The sequence below is a fragment of the Ammodytes marinus genome, assembly GCF_949987685.1.
Source record: "Ammodytes marinus genome assembly, chromosome: 7".
In the NCBI taxonomy this organism is placed as follows: Eukaryota; Metazoa; Chordata; class Actinopteri; order Uranoscopiformes; family Ammodytidae; genus Ammodytes; species Ammodytes marinus.
In genome coordinates this window covers 14,498,415-14,521,902 of record NC_137211.1, presented here as the reverse complement: position 1 = coordinate 14,521,902, position 23,488 = coordinate 14,498,415, and the positions used below count along the sequence as shown (strand labels likewise).

Genomic DNA, 23,488 nt, shown 5'->3' with positions numbered 1-23,488 from the left:
ATTACGATAAATAAAGGCTTTAATCCAGGAAAAGCACAGAAGGAAGTAATAGGTGCATCTGGCATGTGGTTTAAGGTTAGCTGCTACAGGTTAGCATTGAGCTAATCCTATGTAAGGTTGCCAAAACTTGGACCTCATAAAAATACATTCATTCAACCCACATTTAGAGTTGAACACACAGATTTACCATCGTACCTATAGCTTTGCAGTGCGCTTCCAAATGAAGCAAGACCGTGTGTTTTATGGTGGAAATAGACATTTTCCCTTCCTCCTCAGTTGTAAATAACACTGTGTTCCAAGGCCATAAATAATAGTGTCACTCAACCATGCCCCATTCTCATGTCCTCTGCTTGCTCTCACCACAGGCCTGTAGCACTGCCTAGCCAGGGGCCCTTTCGGCCTTGTGCCCCACCTCCACACACTCACAATCAAGTTGCGGCCGTAAAAATGCCCGTGGAATGTTTCTGCAGAGGCCGGACAGTTAAGTGATCACAAACTAGAAGGACCTCATAATGGACGTCCTGGGAACAGATATTAGTGGGCTCCCCGTGTTCCTGCTAACAAAATACATCACACATGCACATAAAGGACATGAAAGCGCGGTAACGTGTGTGCATGGACAGGCAAACACGCACATAAGCACACACACACTGCACTTAGGGGCAGACAGTATTGATGGCTCCCTCGGGCATCACACAGACGCATCTGTTTCTGTCCCACTGACTCTCCACACTCATAATTTCAAGTAAGTCATAACACAAATTATAAACACACATCCCTCAACCGTGACGCCTAGGAATAACAGCATGGAGTGCGCGGAGCTGATTTAGGGTAGACTGGGACTCTTAAATCTTTACCTTTTGCTCCTTTCTTTCTTTCCTCCTCTCCGTTCCTTCCCTCTTTTCTCTCTCATTTACCACAGGTGGAAGTCACTCTTGTCAAACACAGACTTCCCTCTTCTAGTGCCCTCATCTCTTTTTCATGGTTTTTATACTTGACCCACTGGCTCTGCGGGGCCTTCCCTCCTTTTTCACAGCCACAGGGTCCCTCCTTTCTTTTCTCTTTTTTGATTCTGTTCAACTCTACATATTTGTGTTTATGCTCAGCATTGACTCCTACCTTAACCCCTCGTCACCCAGAAATCTGTGTGACCCGCCAGTCTGCCATCTGCCCTGTGTGAGTCCTTTGACAGCCGCCCTAGCCTCAAAGACATCTTCATCAAAGTCTTCCCCTGCTCATTTTTCATCCCTTTGTCCTAAATGATCTCTTTCCACCTCACGGCTCCTTGCCCTTCTCTGTTTCCATTATTTTCCTTCCTTTTTTTCCCTTTCCATATCGTCTCTGCTCACCCCCTCCCCTTCTTTCTCCCCTCACCTCTCATCGCACGGTCATGTACTTTAGCCATCCATCTCCCACCTCTGTAGATCCAAATGTCTCAATATGTCCCAGGGACCATGAAGGTTCAATTGGAATCACATGTTGTAGTCGAGCTGAGAATTTCACCCCTTATAAATAAGATGTCAGCCCAGTCTGTGCTTTTCTACACTCTTGCATGCACTCTCTACTCTAGGCTTTAATACTAAAAAAAATGTGGAATGTGAGCTATATATATATATATATATATATATATATATATATATATATATATATATACACAGTATATATGTACAGAATATATATATACCGTATACAGTTTATTATCAAATAGAGAAATTAGATGAGATTTTTGACCCCGGATTTATTTGTCTTTCTATTGTAGTGGTTCCTACATTTCATTGTCACACTTTTAATCCGAAAGGAAATGAAGATAATCCTTTGTTTGTCCAGGACAAGCCAAGTTAAAGTTAAGGGGAGGGAGTGAGACAAGAGAGGAGGAAAGAGAGATGGTTCACCCACTCCAGATAAGCCAGCAGATATAGTACCAGCATTTGTCTTTGTGTGTCTTTGTGTGTGTGTGTGTGTGTGTGTGTGTGTGTGTGTGTGTGTGTGCGTGTGTGCGTGTGTGTGTGTGTGTGTGTGTGATAGATGAATCCTGTCTGCTAGATTCATGTTCGTCACAAGTGTGCTCTACAACTAAGGCCAAATAGCCATTCAAATTAGATGTGATTAAATACTCCAGTGTGATTCAGGTTCAAAGACTGTTAGTAATACTAATCAGCACACACACACACACACACACACACACACACACACACACACACACACCATGTGCCCATAATCACTGATTGAGGATGTGGGAGACAGAGTTTACAGGCCGGTTAACCATAATAATGTCCCTTTTTTATTGTTTTAGGAAGGCATCACTCAGCAGAATCCCGTAGTACCACTCACAGAGCACCCACAGGGAGACAGCGCTGTAATCTGCTGTGTTATTTCAGAGCCTGGAAGTGATTTAGTTTTGCACTGAAGCATGGCAGCCACTTTGGTTTAGGGGTTTAATTTAAGGTCTGAGGGTCAATTAATAATATTGAGTCGGGGAGTATGTACCTGTGTTAGGGAATGCAGGTGAGATGGATGTGACTGCAGCAAAGATCCTGGTCATAAACAATACACATATACAGTGATTCTTTTTGAAAATAACTTCATTGTATAGGTCTACAATTGCTGCGTAGTGACAGACAATGTTTAAAATGTCAGAATGTACAGATGCAATTTTGGTTTTGTGTGTGACTTTTGCCTAAGTGTATAAGGAAGTTATCGCTGCTCGAATCAACTAAATCAGTCCATCATTAGTTTCTTTTTTTGGAAACTAATCAAACACGTCTTTCATTAGGGTGATTAGGTGAGGCAACTTGTTGAATGGTACAAATCCTTGATGAAGTTACTCAGCGGTGGTCGGAAACAGATGGATCTCTCTTTGGCTTTTTTCGGATGAGTTCCGAGATTAGATAAGCCTATACCCTTTTAAAGTCAGGTTGAGGTGAGGTCGGCTAACCTTTCACCGCTCTCTGTTCTTCCACCAAGTTTGCCCCCGCACTTCAAGCACCACTAGCTTAGATATTGCCTAAGTATTCTGAAAATGTCCTCTTCCCATTGGTGACTGTTTTTCAGCTTAGTGTATGATTATTTTGTGTGTGTATGTACAGTCGCATACTGACCTACATAGGTAGGATTTCTCAAGCAGTGTTTGCAGTTAAATGCTAAAAGGAGATACGTGTGTGACTATGAGAATACTGGTATATGGTCAAATGTTGGAGTTCCCATGTGTGTGGTGTAAAGATGGCCATCCTGTGAGTAGGTTAGGGCTGTTAACTCAGACACATTGTTTATGAACAGACACACATTGTGCTGCATTCCTTGCCCATATATGACTCTGTGCATCACCTCTTCATTTCATTTAACACAGCCAAAGATACAGCTAAGGACATTGGGATCGCCACTGTGCCATGCCCTGAAATGCAAAATTAGTTATGATGGTTGTTAGTCCATGTATGTAAAACTGGAAAATATGAAGAGGGATTTAAAAAAGCATTCTAACTGCTGTGTTCATTTAGGATTTTTTGTAAAAAAAAAATGTTTTACTTTGGATTTTTTTTTTCTTACCTGTTTAACATTGTGAACGGCCAGGTCAAGCAGAATAGTCTTGCAGCCTGAGTCTGGAGCACTTGCTCTGGTACAAGTTCAATGTAGGTTTGTTCATCTGTGTGTGTGTGTGTGTGTGTGTGTCTGTGTGTTCCCTTTACAGTGAGCGTTAAAAGGAATAACAGTGGAGGTGTGGGGAGACGAAAAGTGTCACGCTGGCCCTGCTCTGTGATTAATGGTGTGATTAGCTGCTCCGATCTATGTCAAACACACATGCATGCACGCACAAATACATGCACAATATGCAGACACACGTGAGCGCACACAAACACACAGAGGCCTATTAATGGCTTTGAATGGGAGAATCCAGATGCGGCGTGCAGATAATTGTACTAAAAACAGCGAATGTGGATTCCCTGGCCAGCAAGACTTTATTCTGAGTTCAGAGTGTTTATTTTTGCAATTGAGTTATTTCTGCAGGGACTTAAATCATGAAATAAAAACACTCCAATCCAGGTCAATTTTCAATTGTGTCCTCTAGCCTTCACCTCACACAAACCCACACATTACCTTACCATGCTGCTTTAATGCCCTATTGATTTTGAGTTTGGCTGCGTCATGTTTATCCAACTTAAAATACCTTTCAGTGCCGACACACTGTTTAGACAGCCTCAGACTCATGCAAGGGTAATTTAGATATGTAGCGACAAAGAACCATACATATACAGAATTTCAGTCTACATCAATGTGTGTTTGTGTGTTGTCTCTCTCTTTTGCCCATTGTCTTCTATGATATTTTTTTGCCTGGGGGTCAATGACCTTAGTAGAGTAGAGGTGTGTGTGCCTTGCTGTCTATGAAAATATGTTTGTGCCTCTGAGTGTGTTTAGGAGAGTGGGAGGATAGAATGTGTGTTTGTCACAACACTGGATTTACAACATCCTGTACGATGACGAGCGGATAGTCTCTCCCAAACTACTCCCGAGATTTCTCTAGTTTACGCAAGGCATTCTCCAGGGTCCTGCTGTCCTCTGGTTGTGTGTGTGTGTGTGTGTGTGTGTGTGTGTGTGTGTGTGTGTGTGTGTGTGTGTGTGTGTGTGTGTGTGTGTGTGTGTGTGTGTGTGTGTGTGTGTGTGTGTGTGTGTGTGTGTGTGTGTGTGTGTGTATGATGAGGTTTGGTGGTATGTCTCCTCTACACCTGTAGACACAGTCATTTGGGGCCACCACCACAGGGATGTCATATCCTCCTCAGCCTGCTCTATTAGACTCCATTACTTCATTACGTACCGATGAGTCACACCGCTAATATAGCATTTAGGAAAACCACTTCAAAAGATGTCTGCGTCCTTTTGTTGTTGTTGTGGAATCTCTGTCTGAGTTTGAAGAGCTCTGGAATGACATCCGGTAGATGAACTGGGGCTGACAGCTGCATTTGTGGGTGAAGTGTCTCTGTGCTGTAGACTTGTCCTTTTTTTACTGACTGTAAAACCTATTCTTGACTTTCCCATCCTTTTGTGGAGAATTAAATATACAGAAAGAAAATGTTGATTATTTTTGTAACCCCCTTTGTGTAACCCCCTTGTCCCACTCTCATCCCCTCAGGCAGCAGGCTTTGCTGGCGGCGATCAGTGAGAAGGATGCTAACATCGCCCTGCTGGAGTTGTCCTCCTCCAAACGCAAGAAAGCCCAAGATGAAGTGATGGCTCTGAAGAGGGAGAAAGACAGGCTCATGCACCAGCTCAAACAGCAGGTACATCATCCACCACACCACACCACACCCAACCAACAAACCTTTTATATTTTTTTACCCGCATATAAACTAAGGATTTTACATTAATAGCTCTCCTTGGTCATGTTTGACTGAAGTTGACTGGCCTCTACATGATTTAAATGGATCCTTAACCTTGAGGGTCACCATTAGGACATGAATCTGGCTTTGTGATTCATAGAAGGGGGGGGCTACAAATTCAAACCTGCTGCAAGACGGGGATGGTGAAGCGTGTTGTCTGCACTTATCCAGCAACATGGGCAGACAGTCTTTTGAACTTTTTCAAACCATTAAAGGATAGAGGTGAACAATTCCTGGTAGTTAACAGAGTAGACGACTTCCCAATAACAGACCACACTTACTGCATCCAGTCATCACGAAACCCACACATAAACTCATGAGCGAGGCTATTCTTTTAACAATCGTGCAATCAGGGCTTTTTCAGATGCACTCATGTCGATGACGTAGGTCGGTATCATCAGTAAATTCCCCGGTGGACTTCTCTGTTTTACATCTTCTGGTCAAACGGGCATGACTCCCAGCACACTCACACACACACACACACACACATACTTTGGCGCACACACCTACTTCCCATGATAGTCCTGGCTCTCGATATATTATAACCCCGAGGCTGATGAAGGTATGTGGGTTGTTAAGGCCTGGTCGGACCACATCAGTGACTGAGCTAACGTGAATGCTTACGCTAACGAGCCACCAGCAGGGAGTCTGCATATACGGTCTCCTGAGTCAGGGGCGGGGAAGTGGGGGGGTGGGGGGGGGCTCTTCTGGGAAACATGGTGCATTTAAAAGTCAACAGATGCAGTGACGGGGTGTGCATTTAAGTGCCAACCTGTGTTTGTTCGTGTGTCTCGTAAACGGGTAAACAGTTCCTGCGGGGGGTGCCATTCCTATTGGAGGATTTTCAAGGAAAGCCTATTATCTGTTTATCGCAATCGGATGCGTCATGTTTTCCCGTTTGGTGTAACCCGTAGTTACCGTCCACCTGATGATGTGATGAGCTCTAATTGCGACGATGTGGCCTGCGGGTTCCGGACAAAAAGAGGAGAAGAAAAGAATGGAAAGGGCTGGTAGGGAGGAGAGGAGTGGGCAGCATTTACACATACTTTATTTACCTCTTTATTTCTTGTTCATGCAAACCTGATTCCCTAAAAAGTCTCCAGCAACACATGCATAACAGCTCATGCATCTAGAACTGCTAAGTAAAGGTGTTCCAGGCAGGGCTATATGGTCATCTAGCAAGCAGAAAGTGAGGGTCATCTGTTTCAGCTATGGAGGTTGTAAGGTAAGTAGTTCCTATAGGGAGACATTGCCTCTACTTGGGTTCCTTCCATTACACAGAATGATCTCTCTGGAGATTATGTTGTTCGACATGACACACACCGGCTCTCTGTCTTCTGACCCATTGACACACATATCAGGATAGGTCGCCCTCCCGGGTCCTCCACCGCCCCAATGGCGGAAGGAAACTGACTAGGAAATGCCGAAGAATTATGGTACTCGGGGTCTCATAGGAGAAAGCTGATCTGTAGACAGCAGATAGATTTACAGATAGCAGTGCCCTGTCTGACCTCCCCACATCCCTCCTTTGGAAGATCTTAGGAAAGTGTGCGTGTGTGTGTGCGTGTGTGCATGTGCGTGTGTGCGTGCGTGTTCGTGTGTGTATTAAGCCGGCGGTCTAAGACAAACTTTCCTTTCTCAGACAGTCTGCGTCCCTTTGAGGCATGGGCCTTCTTCAGCACAGACAAACACACATATACAATGATGCAGTCACACACACATACGCAGCCATACACATGGAGAGTGTGGTGTTTAGACATTCTGAGAAGAGGGAACAAATGTGTTCCCGTGTGGGAATTCTTTGAGTGTTCCCATCCTAGTGATGGATGACCAAACGTCTCGGCCGCTTTGAAGCCGAGAAAAAGATAAATTTGGAATCCTCAGAGGGTGTGCCATTTCTCTGTGACTTTCTCTCTCTTTTTGTCTCTCCCTCTCCCTCTCTTCCTCCCTTATTTACACACTGTGTCCATGCTGAAAAGACGCATTCCGTATTCTCAGAGGTGTGTCTCATTAAGAAGAGCTCATGTATCTGCCTGCATAAAGCGGGTTCAAAGTGTTGCAATTTTACTACGACAGCATGGCAATGTTTCACACATACACACCCACCACACACAGAGATCTGATTAAAGGAGTAAAGTGTTGTGTGCAGCTGCCAGCTTGTTTAAGACCTTTTCTCGCCAGCCTCCTGTATCCATCCATATGTGTTAATACAGCTCGTCTCTAATCAGGGCAGGCTCTTGATTCACAGGTGGCCTTGCATTGAGCTTTGCGATGCAGCTGTGAGCACAGCAGCCATATCACCGCTGCCCTGTTTACACCAGCAGCTGCACTTTGATACACATGCAGAGAGCACTCACTGCACACACACACACACACATAAAGTAAAGGCCAGTGCTGTTATGGTTAGAGATGTCAATGAATAACTCCTCCCCTCTTCTCTCCTTCCCTTCCCCAATTAGTGTCACCTGTGTCTATTCCAGTCTGCCTGATCTACAAGCATGCCTGGAGGCCATTACTGAGCTGTTTACTCTGCAAAGACTCTAATTAACACTAATTAAAACACATACATTCCACCGCACAGAACATTTTATATGCACACAGGAACATGTCCATACAGACAGAGTGGATGTGTGTGCTTTTTGCATGTCCGTTTGAATGAAACTGGATGGCCACATGTGGGCCATCCTGACCACACAGTCAGGCTCTCCCAGAAGCAATTCATCACTCAATTCAGTTGGGTTTGTGTCTCAGGTCATTAAATATCAGCTACGTGCGCACACGCACACACACACACACACACACACACACACACACACACACACACACACCCACACACACACACACACACACGTATGCAACCGAGTTGTAGGACGTTTGGCTCCTCATCCTACCAAATATGGTTGCAATTAGATTAACAGGAACACGTAATATGGTTCTTATTAGATTATCAGCAGGGACTAAACCCACATTAGGTTGTTTTGCCCATGGTCCACAAATTAGTTTTGAAAATGTTTCTTCTGTTTTAAACAGCATTATTTAACCATGGGGAAAGACTCCCTGTGGAAGCAGCTAAAGCATGTATGTCGTAGCAGCATAGTAATTCCGTCAGCTGTGTGATGTATGATAATAATTGTCCTAGCCCTCAATGACAGGTGTCAGCGCTGTTGCACTGAAGTCAGCCCCACCCAGTCACACCTGCTGGTGTCAACAACACCTGAGGTCATGGAAGGCCGTACACCTCAACCTAGCCTTTAACTGCTCTAACCACTGGGTCTGGGTGTCTTGTCTGAACCTTCCCTCTTGTCCATCCCTCACTCTTCTCATCTTTATATCTGTTCTTTCTCAGCACAGTGTCAATGTTCTCACCTTATCTAAGCAGCACCCTTCCTTAATTCAAGCTAATTGCTAACCTCTTTAATACCAGCCACATCCTCTCTCCTGTGATCCTGCTGACTGGCTCATTTCCTCAGTCATTAGGGCCTCAGCTCCTTATCTCAGGCAGCGAATGTCTCCAGGCCAGAGGACTACTGTAACACAGACTCCCCTCCTGACTCAAGTTTTTTTTTTTTTTTTTTTGCATCCTCCTCCTGTCATGCCTGTCTCCCATTTAGGCAGGGAAAGCCGCAGCATTTTGGACGAGAGAGACGTGTGCATATCTTTCCGTCGAATCATCCTCATCCCCAATCCCAAACACACAATCCCACCTCCCGCTCTATGCACTCATGTCTGCCCTCAGGGGAAGTATCTGCAGTCAAGTAAAGCTTGAGCCTGTCAATTGATCTGCACCCACTCTGTCTCTGTCTATCTCCCAGACAGCTGGCCTCACTGGAGTAAGGGCTGATTGTTAACGTTAGTCAGTCCAGGTTGTTATCTCTCTCTGAAGCAATGACGTTGGCGGGATGACAGCCTCTTCGCACAAATACACACAGATGTACACACAGATGTACACACACACAACACACACAAACAAGGGGACGAATAGTCTTGCGTATAGACATTGACAAGCACGCATAAAGATGCATATTTCATTGCAATTTTAATCAATGACGTCTAAAATGAGGTTGCTTGGCCCGGGCCAAGGACGCCTGTGGCCTTTGGCTACATGAAAACACTCGCTAACTGTTCTTATGACAATTCGTCAAATCCAATTAAATGATAGTCTGCAATGTGGATGACGTCTGACAGCGCTACAGTATTTCCATCAGGCACTCCGACGCACTCAATTTATGACCTGTCAAGTGTTGTTAGCTGCACGTTTTTATCATCTGTGATGGCTTTCAACATGCTTTCCCCACATCCAAGAATCCCTCAGCCTGATCATTCTAAGTCCCCGATAAAATATTTAACTGACAAAAAAAAGAAGAAGCAGTGAGCGTGTTATAATTGTGCATCGTAAAATTGTGTTTGGTTTATATCTTTTTTCCTTTTTTTCTCCTTCTTCTTTTGCAGACTCAGAGCAGGATGAAGCTGATAGCGGATAACTATGAGGAAGATCACATCCACCCCCAACATCATCCCCACCATTCTCACCACTTGCATCCAGCAAACGTGCATCATCGCAGCCTGCCGAGAGGGCCCCCCCATGCCAACCACCGGCCCCCTATGGACCAGGTCAATATGAACGCATACACACGCACATGCACACACACACACCCACCATATAATAATATAATTTCATATTTGATATAATCATAGTCGGACTCAGTAGCATAAAATCTCCCCTTTCTCGTATCCCCTGTCTCTTCTCCCTCAACCCCAATACTTCCTGCCAAATTAGAGTCATTCGTATCATTTAGATAGGGAGCCTGAAGGGGAGAAGCTGACAAGTGAGTGGTTTTTGATCGATGGGATTTGTGTATGAGATTAGTTTATTATATCATTCATCTCGCACATATGAGCTCCTTCTCGCTGTCTGTGAGTATTATATCAAGACTTCCCTGAGGACACACTTAATGTGTCTGTTTGAAGACAGCTGAAGAAGAACAAACCACTGTGCAGCGCAAAGTGTTTGTGCGTTGGTGCGAGCATGTCTGCATACTGTAGGCGAGTGCATGCCTGCCGGTGTGTGTGTGTGTGTGTGTGTGTGTGTGTGTGTGTGTGTGTGTGTGTAGATGCACACCTGAGCCTTTTTTTGATACTGTGTACCAAGGTGAAGTCGGGAGAAAGCAATCTTCAAAGAAAGATGATTTCACAGTATTTCCATTAGATCATAAAAGTGTCTTGTTTTTTGAATGCTATATAAACTCATCACAGCTCTATTGTTGTCAAGAACTTGTGATTGGCGCGGGGGATTCCAAAACTATGAAGTGTTTGAGAGTGAAAGACGAATACCTGGGGATTTCCACCTGAGTTAAATTCTTGCTTCTGTTTAAATTTGATACACCCTATGACATGTTTGTGGGCTCTATAAATATGTCTGAAGCTTCTGTCAAACTCGCACTGGGGGATCCCCTTCCCCTTAATATGCATACAGGCAATACACCCCCCACACATACCTCACCACTATGTGAGAGAATAGACAGAATAGCTGGTTTCAATATGTAATTTGCATTTTACACCTGTGGAAAAAAAAATTCTGTTCCCTAAAGGAATTTGAGGGTCTGGGGCTGATTGATGTCCATGTAGGCCCACCTTTCATCTTTGTGAAGCTCTGAGGGCCATATTGTGTTTTTCATTTGACTTGCTAAACTAAAATAATATCATTAAGCTATCACGGTCATTGACTTCATATTAAACTGTGACCTGCAGGTGATAACTTTTTAGTGTTGCACGTTATTCTCCCTCTACTTTGCACTTATACAAATCTTTCCTCCAATATGGCTCTCCAGCACTGTTTTACTGTGGGAGTGTTTATAGTGCTTGACATTATGAAACAGTAGCCTCTCTGCAAGTGATATTTCAACGTTTCATGCGGGACTGAGAAAAGCCTTGCAAAAGCAAAATATTATTAAGGCTGCTGAGAAATCTTGTTAAGAATGTGGGGAATAACAAAATAACTCATAAATATGTTCCAATTGGCTGAATTATACTTTCTATTAAACATTGCATTTTGTGCGTCTATAAAAGGAAACTGTGCTGGCTCACATTTTGCATGCAACAATTGGGGGGGGGGGGAATAAAAGTTGAATAGGTTTTGAAAGGGGGGCAATATAAATACATTAACCATAGGTAAGATGAAGGACAATGCCTACAAATGGAAATACATTTTCCAATTGCATGGCTTTTGCTTAGTCTGCTCACACATTACATAGGACCAAAATGTCCCAATCTAAGATGTGTATCAAGATGTCATCATCCCCATCCACAACTGATTGAATTAATCAGCAACTGACTTGCTTGAATTCGCAAAGTTGTTTCTCTGTCCCACTCCCTCTTGTGTCAAGCACACACACTTAGAAAAACAGACCCTGTTGACAGAGGTCAGACAATCACCTCGTGGCTTTTCCTCATATCTGATCTTTGACCCAATGGGGAAGTTCAGCATAGGTCAGGGTAAGGCCTCCAAAGGTGTGTGTGTGTGTGTGTGTGTGTGTGTGTGTGTGTGTGTGTGTGTGTGTGTGTGTGTGTGTGTGTGTGTGTGTGTGTGTGTGTGTGTGTGTGTGTGTGTGTGTGTGTGTGTGTGTGTGTGTGTGTGTGTGTGTGTGTGTGTGTGTGTGTGTGTGTGTGTGTGTGTGTGTGTGTGTGTGTGTGTGTGTGCGCGTGTGTGATGGGGGGTCACTCAGTCTGGACATCGCTGGAGTCCCTGAGGTGTGACTGTTTTCTCTCCAACCCCCAGGACTTCACAACTCCTTTAATCTCCCTCTTTCAAATGTGATGAATTACTCTGTTTGTTTTTCTTGAACACTTTGTTCAATCACTCCTCTTATTTCTATCACTTAACCTCTTCTTTCCCCACAATTTTTACTTTAGCCACTCCTGTTTCTTTTAATCATCCTTCTATCTCTTCCATCCCTTTTTTTCCTGATGTATTTTCTTCCCACTGACATTCCTCCTTTCCAAGCCTCCCTGTCTCTTTGATTCCTTCCTTGGATTCCTTCTTTCCCTCCATCTTTCCCGTTTCGAATGCAAGTGCGGCCTTGCCAGTGGTTCAGTGCAATGCGCCGGGTCCAGGAATGTCACTTGAAGGATGATTGATGATGATAATGATAATGATGATGAAGAGGGTCCTCACGCTCACCCTAGAGACCACAATGCCTTTCCAAGATACAGCTGGTGCCATGAATAACATACCAGTGACCACACATGTTTTTTTCAGATTTGACTCAATCAGATACACACACCGCATGCACACCAAACTGGCACATGTAACACACGTAAGCAGAAAAGCATGCCCCTGGAATATAGTGGACGCACAAACACAAGAACACACTTCAAGGTTTTTTTTCCCAGGACTCAAAACCACATGTCATTTGAAACTTATGTCGACAGTAAGTGGGTCCATCCCAACACTATACCTCCCCGTCCTCTAGTCAATCCGTGATGGACTCTGAGGTCTGAGCACAGGTGAAATCTAATCAGAGGAGACAAGCACAGGAACTGGATTTTAGCTCCTCGAGATGCAACCCAGGTCTGCGTCTCAGCATGAAGTGTGTGCAGTTTGACGGGCATGTTGCGTTCATGTTGTTCTCATTTAGCCATGCCAGCACCGCTGCCAGATACTTGGCAGCAGCCTCGGAAGGAAATAGAAAACAGCCATAAAGTGTTTATCAGAGACAGAATTATACAACCTTTTTCTTTTTGGTTGTTGTTCTTTTTTTTTCTCGAAGGGCTTAACATGCTGCCTGCTTCACTTTTATGAGAAGTAGCACATGGTATTTGGGCTGTTTGTGTTTGTGTGTCTGTGTATATGTGTTTGTGTGTGCGTGGGCCTGTGTGTGTGTGTGTGTGTGCATGTGTGTGTTTAACCTGGCAGAATGAGTGGTTATAGGTCTGGCTCTGTTTACGGGGCCTGTCACAGCCGTTCACTGCGTGTTAGCATTTAGCATCTAGCATGTTCCATTGAAAGGCCATTATATGTATAGCTTAGATGCTTAGGTGTAGCCTACTGAGTTTACTGAGCCTGTCACAACCACTCAGTCCAACCGAAGCCACTATGGACTGCAGCCAAGGCCCTTGTGCTTTTTTGCTGCTGTGGAGCGTTAGCATAGACCCCGATCTGCCTAGTTCAGCCTTATATGCAGGCTATGGGCTTGGCCACAGTAAGCTGCCAGCTCATGCTAACCATTGTAATGTTAGTGTCTGAGCGAATTAACCTTCCTGTTAGCAGGGCCCTTGCCTGCACAGTTTCAGCCGCAAGGAAACCCCTTGTGTGTTTGGTTATTGGTTCCTAACAATCACATAGAGGAAAGCATTTCATGATATCATACACAGCTTTTCCGAATGAGAAACATGAACAGGATTGTTTTGATTAAAATCCATTGGGGGTTAAGAGGACCGTACGATAAGGCAATGAGACTTGTAAAGACCCAACCACATGGGTCAGAGTTTGTATAGTAAATAGTTTGCTTTGGGCTGTTTTTAGAATCTTGACTTAAAGTAAGAACAACATGCAAACTGATATGTATTGGAGAGATAATGATGTTTTTCTTTGTTCCATGTTTTTTTCCACACAGGACGATGAAGAGGGAATATGGGCATGACAACCATCACCATGGAAACGCTGCATCCATTTGTCCACAGTGAGTTCCCATTGCAAAGCTATTGTTACATTTCTTTAGAGTTAATGCACTCCTTGCCAGGGTGTAGTGCTATATATCTGCTCTAGATATTTTAATGATCTCCCACACAATAGGCTTCCTTAGTGGGATCGAGTAACCATTAGCCGGGAACATCGATGGAACCACAATAACCACAGCATTACCCAATTCTGTCAGAAGAGAGTGTAATAGAACCAGGCTCCTTTTCCCCATTGCTTATGAATTTCAGACGACTAAAGAGCCCCAGCTTATCCAGAGGTTTATGGTTGCCTTTCTGTGAAGTGCTCATGCGCTGGTTTTGCCTCTTGCTGTGTGTACACTCTGTGGCTATATAGGTAACTGTTCGGTATTCGACCTATACACACACACTCAAACACACACACACACACACACACACATACCGCAGACTAAAGCGATCGTACCAGGGCCCATAGGTGATAAAAACGACACAGTGAGAAAAACCAGAGATGGACGAGTCTGTCTCTCTGCGCCCCAACTTTTTCAATCGCAGTAAAGTTTTACCGCGTTACCCTACCATGTTGTGTGGCTGTGTGTGTGGTAGTTAATTACAATACAACACACAACAGTTATGAGGCTTTCTTTTAAGGCTGCAAGCTGGAAAAAAGCATAAAATGAAGAATGCAGAGTCATAAAGGATAATTCACGTTTAGTTTCTTTATATATATCAAAGCCCCCCCCCCTCCTCCCACCATAGACTCAGGATGCCTTTGAACACAGACGTGCGGAAAGAGGTCTGTGCTGGGTGGGTAATGGTTTGCTTGGAGCTGATGTGTGTGTGTGTGTGTGTGTGTGTGTGTGTGTGTGTGTGTGTGTGTGTGTGTGTGTGTGTGTGTGTGTGTGTGTGTGTGTGTGTGTGTGTGTGTGTGTCTGTGTGCGTGTGTGTGTGTGAGACGGAGCAACTTCTAGATGTATACAGTAAATGTATAGTGTGAGATTTGAGAGATCTAGAAGGGGGAAAAGAGAGGGGATGGGCAAAGGGTGCTTATGTATTTATGTGGGGATGAGAGAGAAAAAGGAGGCTCATAGTATACTCATAGTTTCCAGAGCGTCTCATTCTTCTCCCCCTGTAATCCACAGGTGGACCATCACAAACAGATTCTGTCTCTAACCTCAATGACTTAGTAGTGGTGCACTTTGCCCCAGTGCTGCTTTTGGGATTAAGAGTCCTATAGCTTGTGTGTTTGTGTGTGTGTGTGTGTGTGTGTGTGTGTGTGTGTGTATGAGCAAATGGTTTGTCCTCCTGCAGTGCGAAGCTTTACTGTAGTGTGTTTTGCCCCAATGTTTGTGTGTGTGCATTTTGCGCGTGTGCGTAATGCGTGTGCAAGGGAGCGTTGCTGAGCTATACAGTGCCGGAGCAGCCCACATAGCCTATAATCCAGTCCATGTGTGCTGAGAATGCAGCAGTGTCAGGATTCACCGTAATGAAACAGACCACACTGCCCCCTTTCTCCCTCTCTTTCCATCTCTCCATCTTTTTCCATCACTCCCGGTCTTTCCACCTCTTCCAGATTTCAGCTTGCCCAGCGCTAACGTATGTTCCCTCGAGCTAGAACTAGAGTTGAGCCTGTGACTAGCCTGCTGCTTCAGTATCTCCAATCAGATACCATGATGGTGTGTGTACACACGCGTGTGTGTATGTATGTGTGTGTAAGTGTGTATTAGTGATTCTTATCCCAATCTAATAGAATAAGCCATGCACATTAGCCTTTCGCACAGAGCGGTGTAAGGGCTAGCGTTATCAGTGCTGCTCATCTATCCATTGCTGTTATTCTGGCGGCGCACGATGCGAGCGCAGCTAACATGTATTAGCCATCCTCTATGTGAGACCAGATGGGAGTCTTTAGCGGTGTGTAGCTACAGCGCAATAAGGCCAAACCTAATCCCCATATCCTGTCCCTGAGTGAGCCCTCCCTAATATGAGCAAACAGAGATGACAGCACCGATAGACAAATAGCCGAGGACCTGTGTGTATGCGTGAGTATCGGTGTCTTTGCAGGCCCCGCATGCTAGCTTTGATTGGTGTTTCTTATGGATAGCCTTGACTCCCAGTGCTAGGCTACATTTTGAATTCCACACAAACCTAAGTGCTGAGTTTGTGTTGGCAAGTTGGGCTCTGAGCGTCCAGGTGTGGATTTGTATTGGTTAGCTATGGTTCTTCTGACACTGGGCTCTGATTGGCTCATGTTGGTTGTGTGTGTCCTGCTGTTGATTACAGAGGTTTTGTTTACCCTCTTGGCCTCCCGGACCTCCCTTTAATGAAATAAGAATGTCCTTTTGGACAGAGAGCACAAGAGAAAGGGGGTTGGAGGAAAAAAAGTGAAGGAGAACACGGGGCCAAAAGAGTGAAGCAAAGTGGGGGGAAGAGGTTTTCTGGAAACATTATGCTTTTATCCCACCGTGAAGTTATTTGTACTGAATGAAGCGAAAAGAAGCTGAGAGGCTTTCCAAGTGGGGACAGAAATATGTTTGTGTGTGCACGTGTGTGTGTGTGTGTGTGTGTGTGTGCGCGTGTGTGTGTGTGTGTGTGTGTGTGTGTGTGTGTGTGTGTGTGTGTGTGTGTGTGTGTGTGTGTGTGTGTGTGTGTGTGTGTGTGTGTGTGTGTGTGTGTGTGTGCATGAAGGAAGGAGTGAGGCCTTGTTCAGGTTAAAGCAAGTCAAGAAGATGGCTTTCATTTGCCCATGCTGTGTTTGGACTGAAAACTGTGTATGTCTACATTGTGTATATCAGTAAGTATCACACTATTGTGTGTGTGTATGTGTGTGTGTGTGTGTGTGTGTGTGTGTGGGGGGGGGGGGTGTGTGGGTGTGTGTGTGTGTGTGTGGGTCTGTGTGTGTGGGTCTGTGTGTGGGTATGTGTGTGTGTGTGGGTCTGTGTGTGTGTGTGTGTGTGTGGGTCTTTGTGTGTCTGTGTGTGTTTGTGCAAGTCTTGAAAAAGGAGACCAAGTGCAGTGGGAAACTGAAATCTGGCAGCAGATTCTGAATACCAATTATAAATATAAAACACAACTTAGTTAGGGTGTCACAGAAATGTTTGTTCTTGTCTTTCAATTGCCTGATCCTGGTTGTTTGGTTCTGCCCTCAAGTCCAAGGGGGCTCCTCCCTTCCAGAGCTGGCCAGAAAAGCTGAACTGACAAGCTATGAAACTCATGAACCCATGGTACAGCTACCATTGAAGCAAAGCAGGCAGGAAACCGGGAATTTGCTTGACAAGACTATATATCGCCCCCACAAGCAGCTGACTGTGGGAGGCTCTTCTGTCTATTGGGAGTATCTGTCGGGAAGTGTAAGACTGATAGCGATGCCTTGTACAGATAAGCCCTCTACACGAGGTGAACATACATAGGTTTCAATCAGAATGTATTTTGTTAAATTTGAACTTGATTTTAAAATTTTTCACATGTTAGTATTATTTTGCGTAATAGGCTTGCTTGATTTGGATTTGGATCTTTCTTTTACAAAAGAATGTAGGGAGTTTTATTTCATTCACGCAACCTGGAAAACTCAAGCTACTAAGCTTCTGCGAAATTGGAATGACAACAAAAAAAGCACAGAAGCTTTTTTTTTGTCTCGTCTTGTGTTCTTCCAGAATGATATAATGTTTCAGCCACTGTCTGGTTTGCGAGTATGAAACAGATATCACCAATGGAATCTAAAACAGGACATGAACTTGTATTTGTTTTTGTTTTTAGTTGAATTTATAATTCCAGTTCCACTAAGTTTAAATGATGAACTGGCTACATCATATTTTATCCATGCTCTGTTCAAATTGATGACAGTGAGGGTGATAGTCAAATCTCATTTATAGAAACATTCTCACGCGTGTCCTGCACTCTCCTTGGTACTGAAGTGGTGTTGAGGTTGCCATTTGGCAGATATCTGTGTAGATTTATTTTTACCTATGGTACCTTAAATATAGGCCTCTTGGTTCTTTGTAGTAAACTAGAAGTGAAGGCCAGTAACACCAGGTGGTGATCATGATGCATGTGTTTAAACTCACTATCGATATGATATGTGAATTAACACTGGAATAATGTTGATAACACATTGTGGTATACAAGACAAATACAAAAAAAATTAGGTACTAGAATGCGCTACTGCAAGTATTCTAGTATTTGATTCATTGTGAGGAACTAAACTGTACCATGTATGTTCTTAGCTTAGAGAAATGTGTTTAAAATATTATTGTAAAATTGTCCACAGCCCTTAATATCATAAATTATGAATTAAGGTTTACATTTTTTAATTGATCCACATTCATTCTTTTGGCAACTCCTATACTGTGCTTATGGACGATATTACTGATTATAGTATTCAGTGCTGGGGGAAAACAAACATTTCCCTTTCCTTCAGCCAGCAAACTCACCGCCTCCTGCAACTATTTGTGTTCACTTATCTTCTGGTTATTAATAATAAACTCCAAACACTCTCAATGTGTGATTATTGACTGTGGGAAAACACCTCACCTTGCATTGCCCACAGTTTTTTTGCATTTTTGTTTTTTATAATGATGATAGCAGTTCACAGCTCAGACGTGTTGTGTCACCTTTGCACATTCTTTTTAACAGTACACAAAGAACCATGCTATAAAAGTCAGTTTTATCACTGCTAGGTCTTAATTCAAGGTTGGCTTTGACATGAAGGTTTGCCAACAGAAACTGAGATGGTTGAGCCGGCCCTGCTGCTTTTTCCTGCACTATGTGCCAGGTAGAACTTGTGTAAACAACTATCACACCATGCATTTATTGCTACAAGCTGATGCTGCCTTTTATTACAAGCCGCCTGAAGTAATATTGGCTCCATGTTATCAACACAACCTAATGAATAACATGGTTTTATTCTGGATTTTTCTAGACACTTGTAAGTGAATACAAGACAATGGTTTTGTCTAATTTCATTATTATGCATAGGATTTAGGTTGGTGGGTGAACATTTCTTAGTTGGAGCACATCAGTGCATGCAAAGTATTTTATTCTGAATATGTTGACCTATGCTGTAGCCTAGTAGCCCTTTTAAACCAGGGCCCAAAATCACTTGTGATGTATGTGTGCGTGCACCTGTGTGCTTTGTGTGTGTGTGTGTGTGTGTGTGTGTGTGTGTGTGTGTGTGTGTGTGTGTGTGTGTGTACATGAATACTTCTGTGTGCATTCGGGTAGTGTTTGGCATTGTGAGTATCTCCTCACACATGTGTGTAGCAGTGCTGTGTGCAGTATGTCTTTGGTGACCAGTGAACCAGAGCTTGGAGGTCAGTGGAGGCGTCTGACCGAGGCCATCCCTCAGCCAGCTGTCAGAATCATCAGTCTGTGGGGTCAGAGGTTGTTCCACTAGGTTGAAGATGAGTGGAGAGAAGTCAATAACTCAGCAACACCTGAGCAACCACATCTGTGTGTGCGTGTGTGTGCGCTGTATGTGTTGTATCTATTTCAATGCGTGCCGAAAACAACACCTACATTACTTTCCAAAAGGGTCCTTTTTCTAGTCGAGGTGCTCGGTGCCGTAGTGTCTTTATGTTGAACATTTCACCAACCATGAGGATCCGCACAGGTTCAATCAAAACTAATGGGAGATGTGCAGTAGTTTTTGAATGCTAACAAAATGTACCGTAAATGTTAAAAGTTTTGAAAAGTTTCTCACTGGCACGGTATTTTAGACATATTCAGAAAAACTTCATTATCAGTCTCTAAAGGGTGGCAGGAATTTATTATTCTAAAAGCAAGTTAGATTACATGAAAGGATGCATTTATTGGCATGAGATAGGAACTCAGTCTTAATCGTTTTGAAAAAAATATTTGTTTACTGCAATTTGATGTGGCGGCCAGATACATTTGACAATGGCTTTTGCTGTTTAAAAATGCCACACACATTGTTCACTTGTAGTTAAATCAAGAGCAGGGATAGAGCTGCTTTGTCACTGTCGATGTATGAAGCTGAAGACAGACAAGACCCAGAGACGCTTCTTCAGCCCCGGCAGACGGAGAGAGAAAAGAGGAGGAGTTGGTGGGGGAGAAAGATAGACGAAATGGGAAGGGAAGACTGGCAATGTGGTGAGGCAGACAAGTTTATTCATGTTTTAGTTTTTTTGTGGTGTTCTTGAAGTTGAATGCAGGAGGAGAGGACAGTAAGACACCTGATGGTTGGATCATAAGGCGGTTTGTCTGAGAACGCGACCTTTCTTCCCCACCCACAACACACTCATTACACACGCAGAGACATGGCCACACACACAAATGCTCGTTAAAACCTGCGTATTTAGGTTTTGTAATTCTGCTTCTATGATCACAGGTAAATCCCCCGCTCATCAGCTTCTTATCACTGCAGTGGGAATTTGCATGTGTGGGCTTATCTGATTCTGTGTTGGGATCTTAGTATAGCTGCAGTTACAGCATGGCCAACACGTGCATAATATGAGGAGCTTGGCAGTCAGTTACTTAGACCAAGGCCTGACCTGTATACCTTAACTGACCCTAAAAGATCCACTATCAGCTTGAGAGTAAATATGATTGTTGCAGGTTGATTCAGAGGCCTTCCATCTAACATTGTATTATAGAGTGACAAGCCTTTCTCCCATCCAAGCCAGCCAAGTGGGACCAAAATGGGATTTGTTCGATGTCGCTGTTTAGGTTGGCCTGAGTCAGCATTCTCTGGCCACAGTGCAGCCATGAGCCCAGATACATTATCATTGGTCATGCTGTCCACTAGGCCCCAAGGTTATTTTGGTTGCACAGAGTTTTGCTTATATTTAAGTAATATTAAGGATTTTCTTTGTTTATCACCAATTCAGTTTCCAGTTTTGTTCCGTGAAGTATTTACTTTCAGGTACGTTTGGATAAAAATACAAACCAGAGAGGGGTTTTAGAATCTTGGGTCTAGCGTGACCCACTATCCTTTGAGGATGTTTATTTTGTCCAGTCTGATCGACATCACTAATTCAACAAATAACCTCAATGCCTCTCTCTCCTCTTGTACTGTACACTGCTCTGACCTCACAAGATGATTGATGATGATTCGCTATGTGGTAGTTAAGTGTTTTTCCCGGCCGTTGTTGTTGAGGTTTTTCAGTTCAAGTGCTCAAACAAATTCTTGCCAAGAGACAATAGGCGCTTGCGTTTCTTTCCCGGGTTTGTAATTGAAATGACACTGTAGTGCGCTCTCATTTATGACCACTAATTCACTGGCACAGGTTCATAGTCTCAACCATGCCGCAAGTAACATTAGCCCAGAAAATGAAAGGGCTTGTCCCAATTGGCTGGGCATATACAAGCAAATTTACATGTCATGGATGTGTGATTGCTTTTTTAAATTATTATTGAAACATTAAAAGTTAATAGATATGTGGGTTAAGCCGAAATACCTTTAGTGAAGCGCCTCATCCTCCCCTCTCTGTCTGAACATGCCAGGTGTGGTTCAGTCTGCGTCTGTAAAGTCCTCTCTGGCTTGCTCTCTCTGCAGAAATGGCTCAGCTAGTTCACACTCATAAATCACAGCTCCTCAGGCTATCGCTATTTTTCACTTCTCGCTCCCTCACTTTTTTTTATCTTTTTCCTTTTTAATCTTCTATCAGTTATCTCCATCGCTTCCTTAAGTGGCATTGCCACACGATTCCTCAAAGCATTCTTGTGGCTGGCTCACTGAGACTAAAAAGGGATCAAAAATCATACTATAGATCAAATCAGAAATACACACCTGTAACATTGTGCTGATGAAGTGGAGGTCAAAATGGGAAAATGGATTGATTGATTGATTGATTGATTGATTGATTGATTGATTGATTGATTGATTGATTGATTGATTGATTGATTGATTGATTGATTGATTGATTAAACATCTTTAGTGAGTTCTTACAGCCAGAAAGATTGAGAGAGAGAGAGAGAAGGGAAGGAGAGAAAGGAGAGAGAGAGAGAAAGAAAGAAAGAAAGAAAGAAAGAAAGAAAGAAAGAAAGAAAGAAAGAAAGAAAGAAAGAAAGAAAGAAAGAAAGAAAGAAAGAAAGAAAGAAAGAAAGAAAGGGGGAGAGAGAGAGATTTGCTGGATTATAATGGTGTTTTGTGAGCTTATAGAGATGGCAGCACAAAGACCTTCCCCTCAGGAGCAACTTGCACCTGGGGAGGCACTTGTGAGCATGTGCTTGTGCGTGTGTGTGTAGATGTGTTCGAGAGTAAAATCATGGCACATAAGAGAACTCTTCAGTCGCCTGCTCTGGAGGTCAGGTCCCCTGTTCAAGCCGGATTACACCCCAAAGAGAAAGTCTGCACATCCACAAAGGAAGCCCTGATGGCGGGAGGCATAGGGATTTACAAAGGGAGAGAAAAGGAATCACAGCCTTTTGACTTTAAACCTGTTATTTTCCTCAGACTTCCTGTGCGCTCCTCTCATTCTCTCTTGAACACCACACACACACACACACACACACACACACACACACACACACACACACACACACACACACACACACACACACACACACACACACACACACACTTAAAGCACTAAAAATACCACACAGCCTCAGGTCTTGGGTAAGCCATGTGTCGTTTCCCAAACTTTGTTTTTAACATATAGGCCTGTCCCTAGGCTGCCAATCATAGACGTTGCCCAAGGCACAGGGAGATATCCAGGGGCAGATAGGTGGGGCTGGGAGGGTTGAGATGTGCTACAAACCACTGCAATTGATCACCACTGATATTGTTCCTGTCAGTTAAAGGATGTCACACCCTGCAACATACAGCACTCATGATGGCACTACTACACACATGCACACACACACACACACACACACACACACACACACACACACACACCTACGCAGATGTAAATACACTTAATTTGGCTAATAGAAAGCAAACATTTATGATCAAGATTGACACCCACGGAAACACTGTGGCGGAGAAATAACACTAAATGTATTTTAATAAGTAATAGCAGAAGGAATTTCACTATTTTCTTTGCCTATTATAGAAATGCCAGAGCTGCTATCGGACACTCCTTGTAGGATTGAAGAGGAAAACTAACAGGAATTTACCTGTTTCCTCCAGCTGAAATTCACCCCAGTGCAGAGTCGGCGGAGAGGCTTCATAACTCGAGCAATGGCGGAGCTACTGTAATAACATCAACTACCTTTGCGCTGCCAATCACCATTAAGGGCTGACCACTAATTAGGCCTTGTATAACAGTGGGCTGCAGTTTATTTCTCACGCTAGCCCCAACACTTTCCCAAGGACGGTCCGCGTCCAGGAAGCTCGTAAAAAGCGGGATGTGCTGTGCTGCCTATTGTCAAAACAACAACATCTTCTCTCCATAACCGATGCCTTGCAGCGTACTTAGTTACCATACCTTTCTTTACTTCAAAAGAACAGCCGCTGACATTCTACATCAGAGACGTGTTCAAAATGGCGTCATTTTCGTTGAACT

General features: G+C 43.8%; 1 protein-coding gene across 1 annotated transcript in view; it reads left to right on the top strand.

Moving 5' to 3' along the window:
• LOC307253756 (ERC protein 2-like) overlaps nt 1-14,008 on the top strand; it is a gene marked incomplete at both ends in the record, with an annotated part of 115,245 nt that extends 101,237 nt beyond the window's left edge. The window contains 3 exons of the mRNA XM_080031917.1: nt 5,127-5,270; nt 9,819-9,980; nt 13,982-14,008. Of these exons, the coding sequence (XP_079888043.1) occupies nt 5,127-5,270; nt 9,819-9,980; nt 13,982-14,008 (333 nt within the window). The remainder of the gene's footprint in view (nt 1-5,126; nt 5,271-9,818; nt 9,981-13,981) is intronic.
• Nucleotides 14,009-23,488: the final 9,480 nt, after the last annotated feature.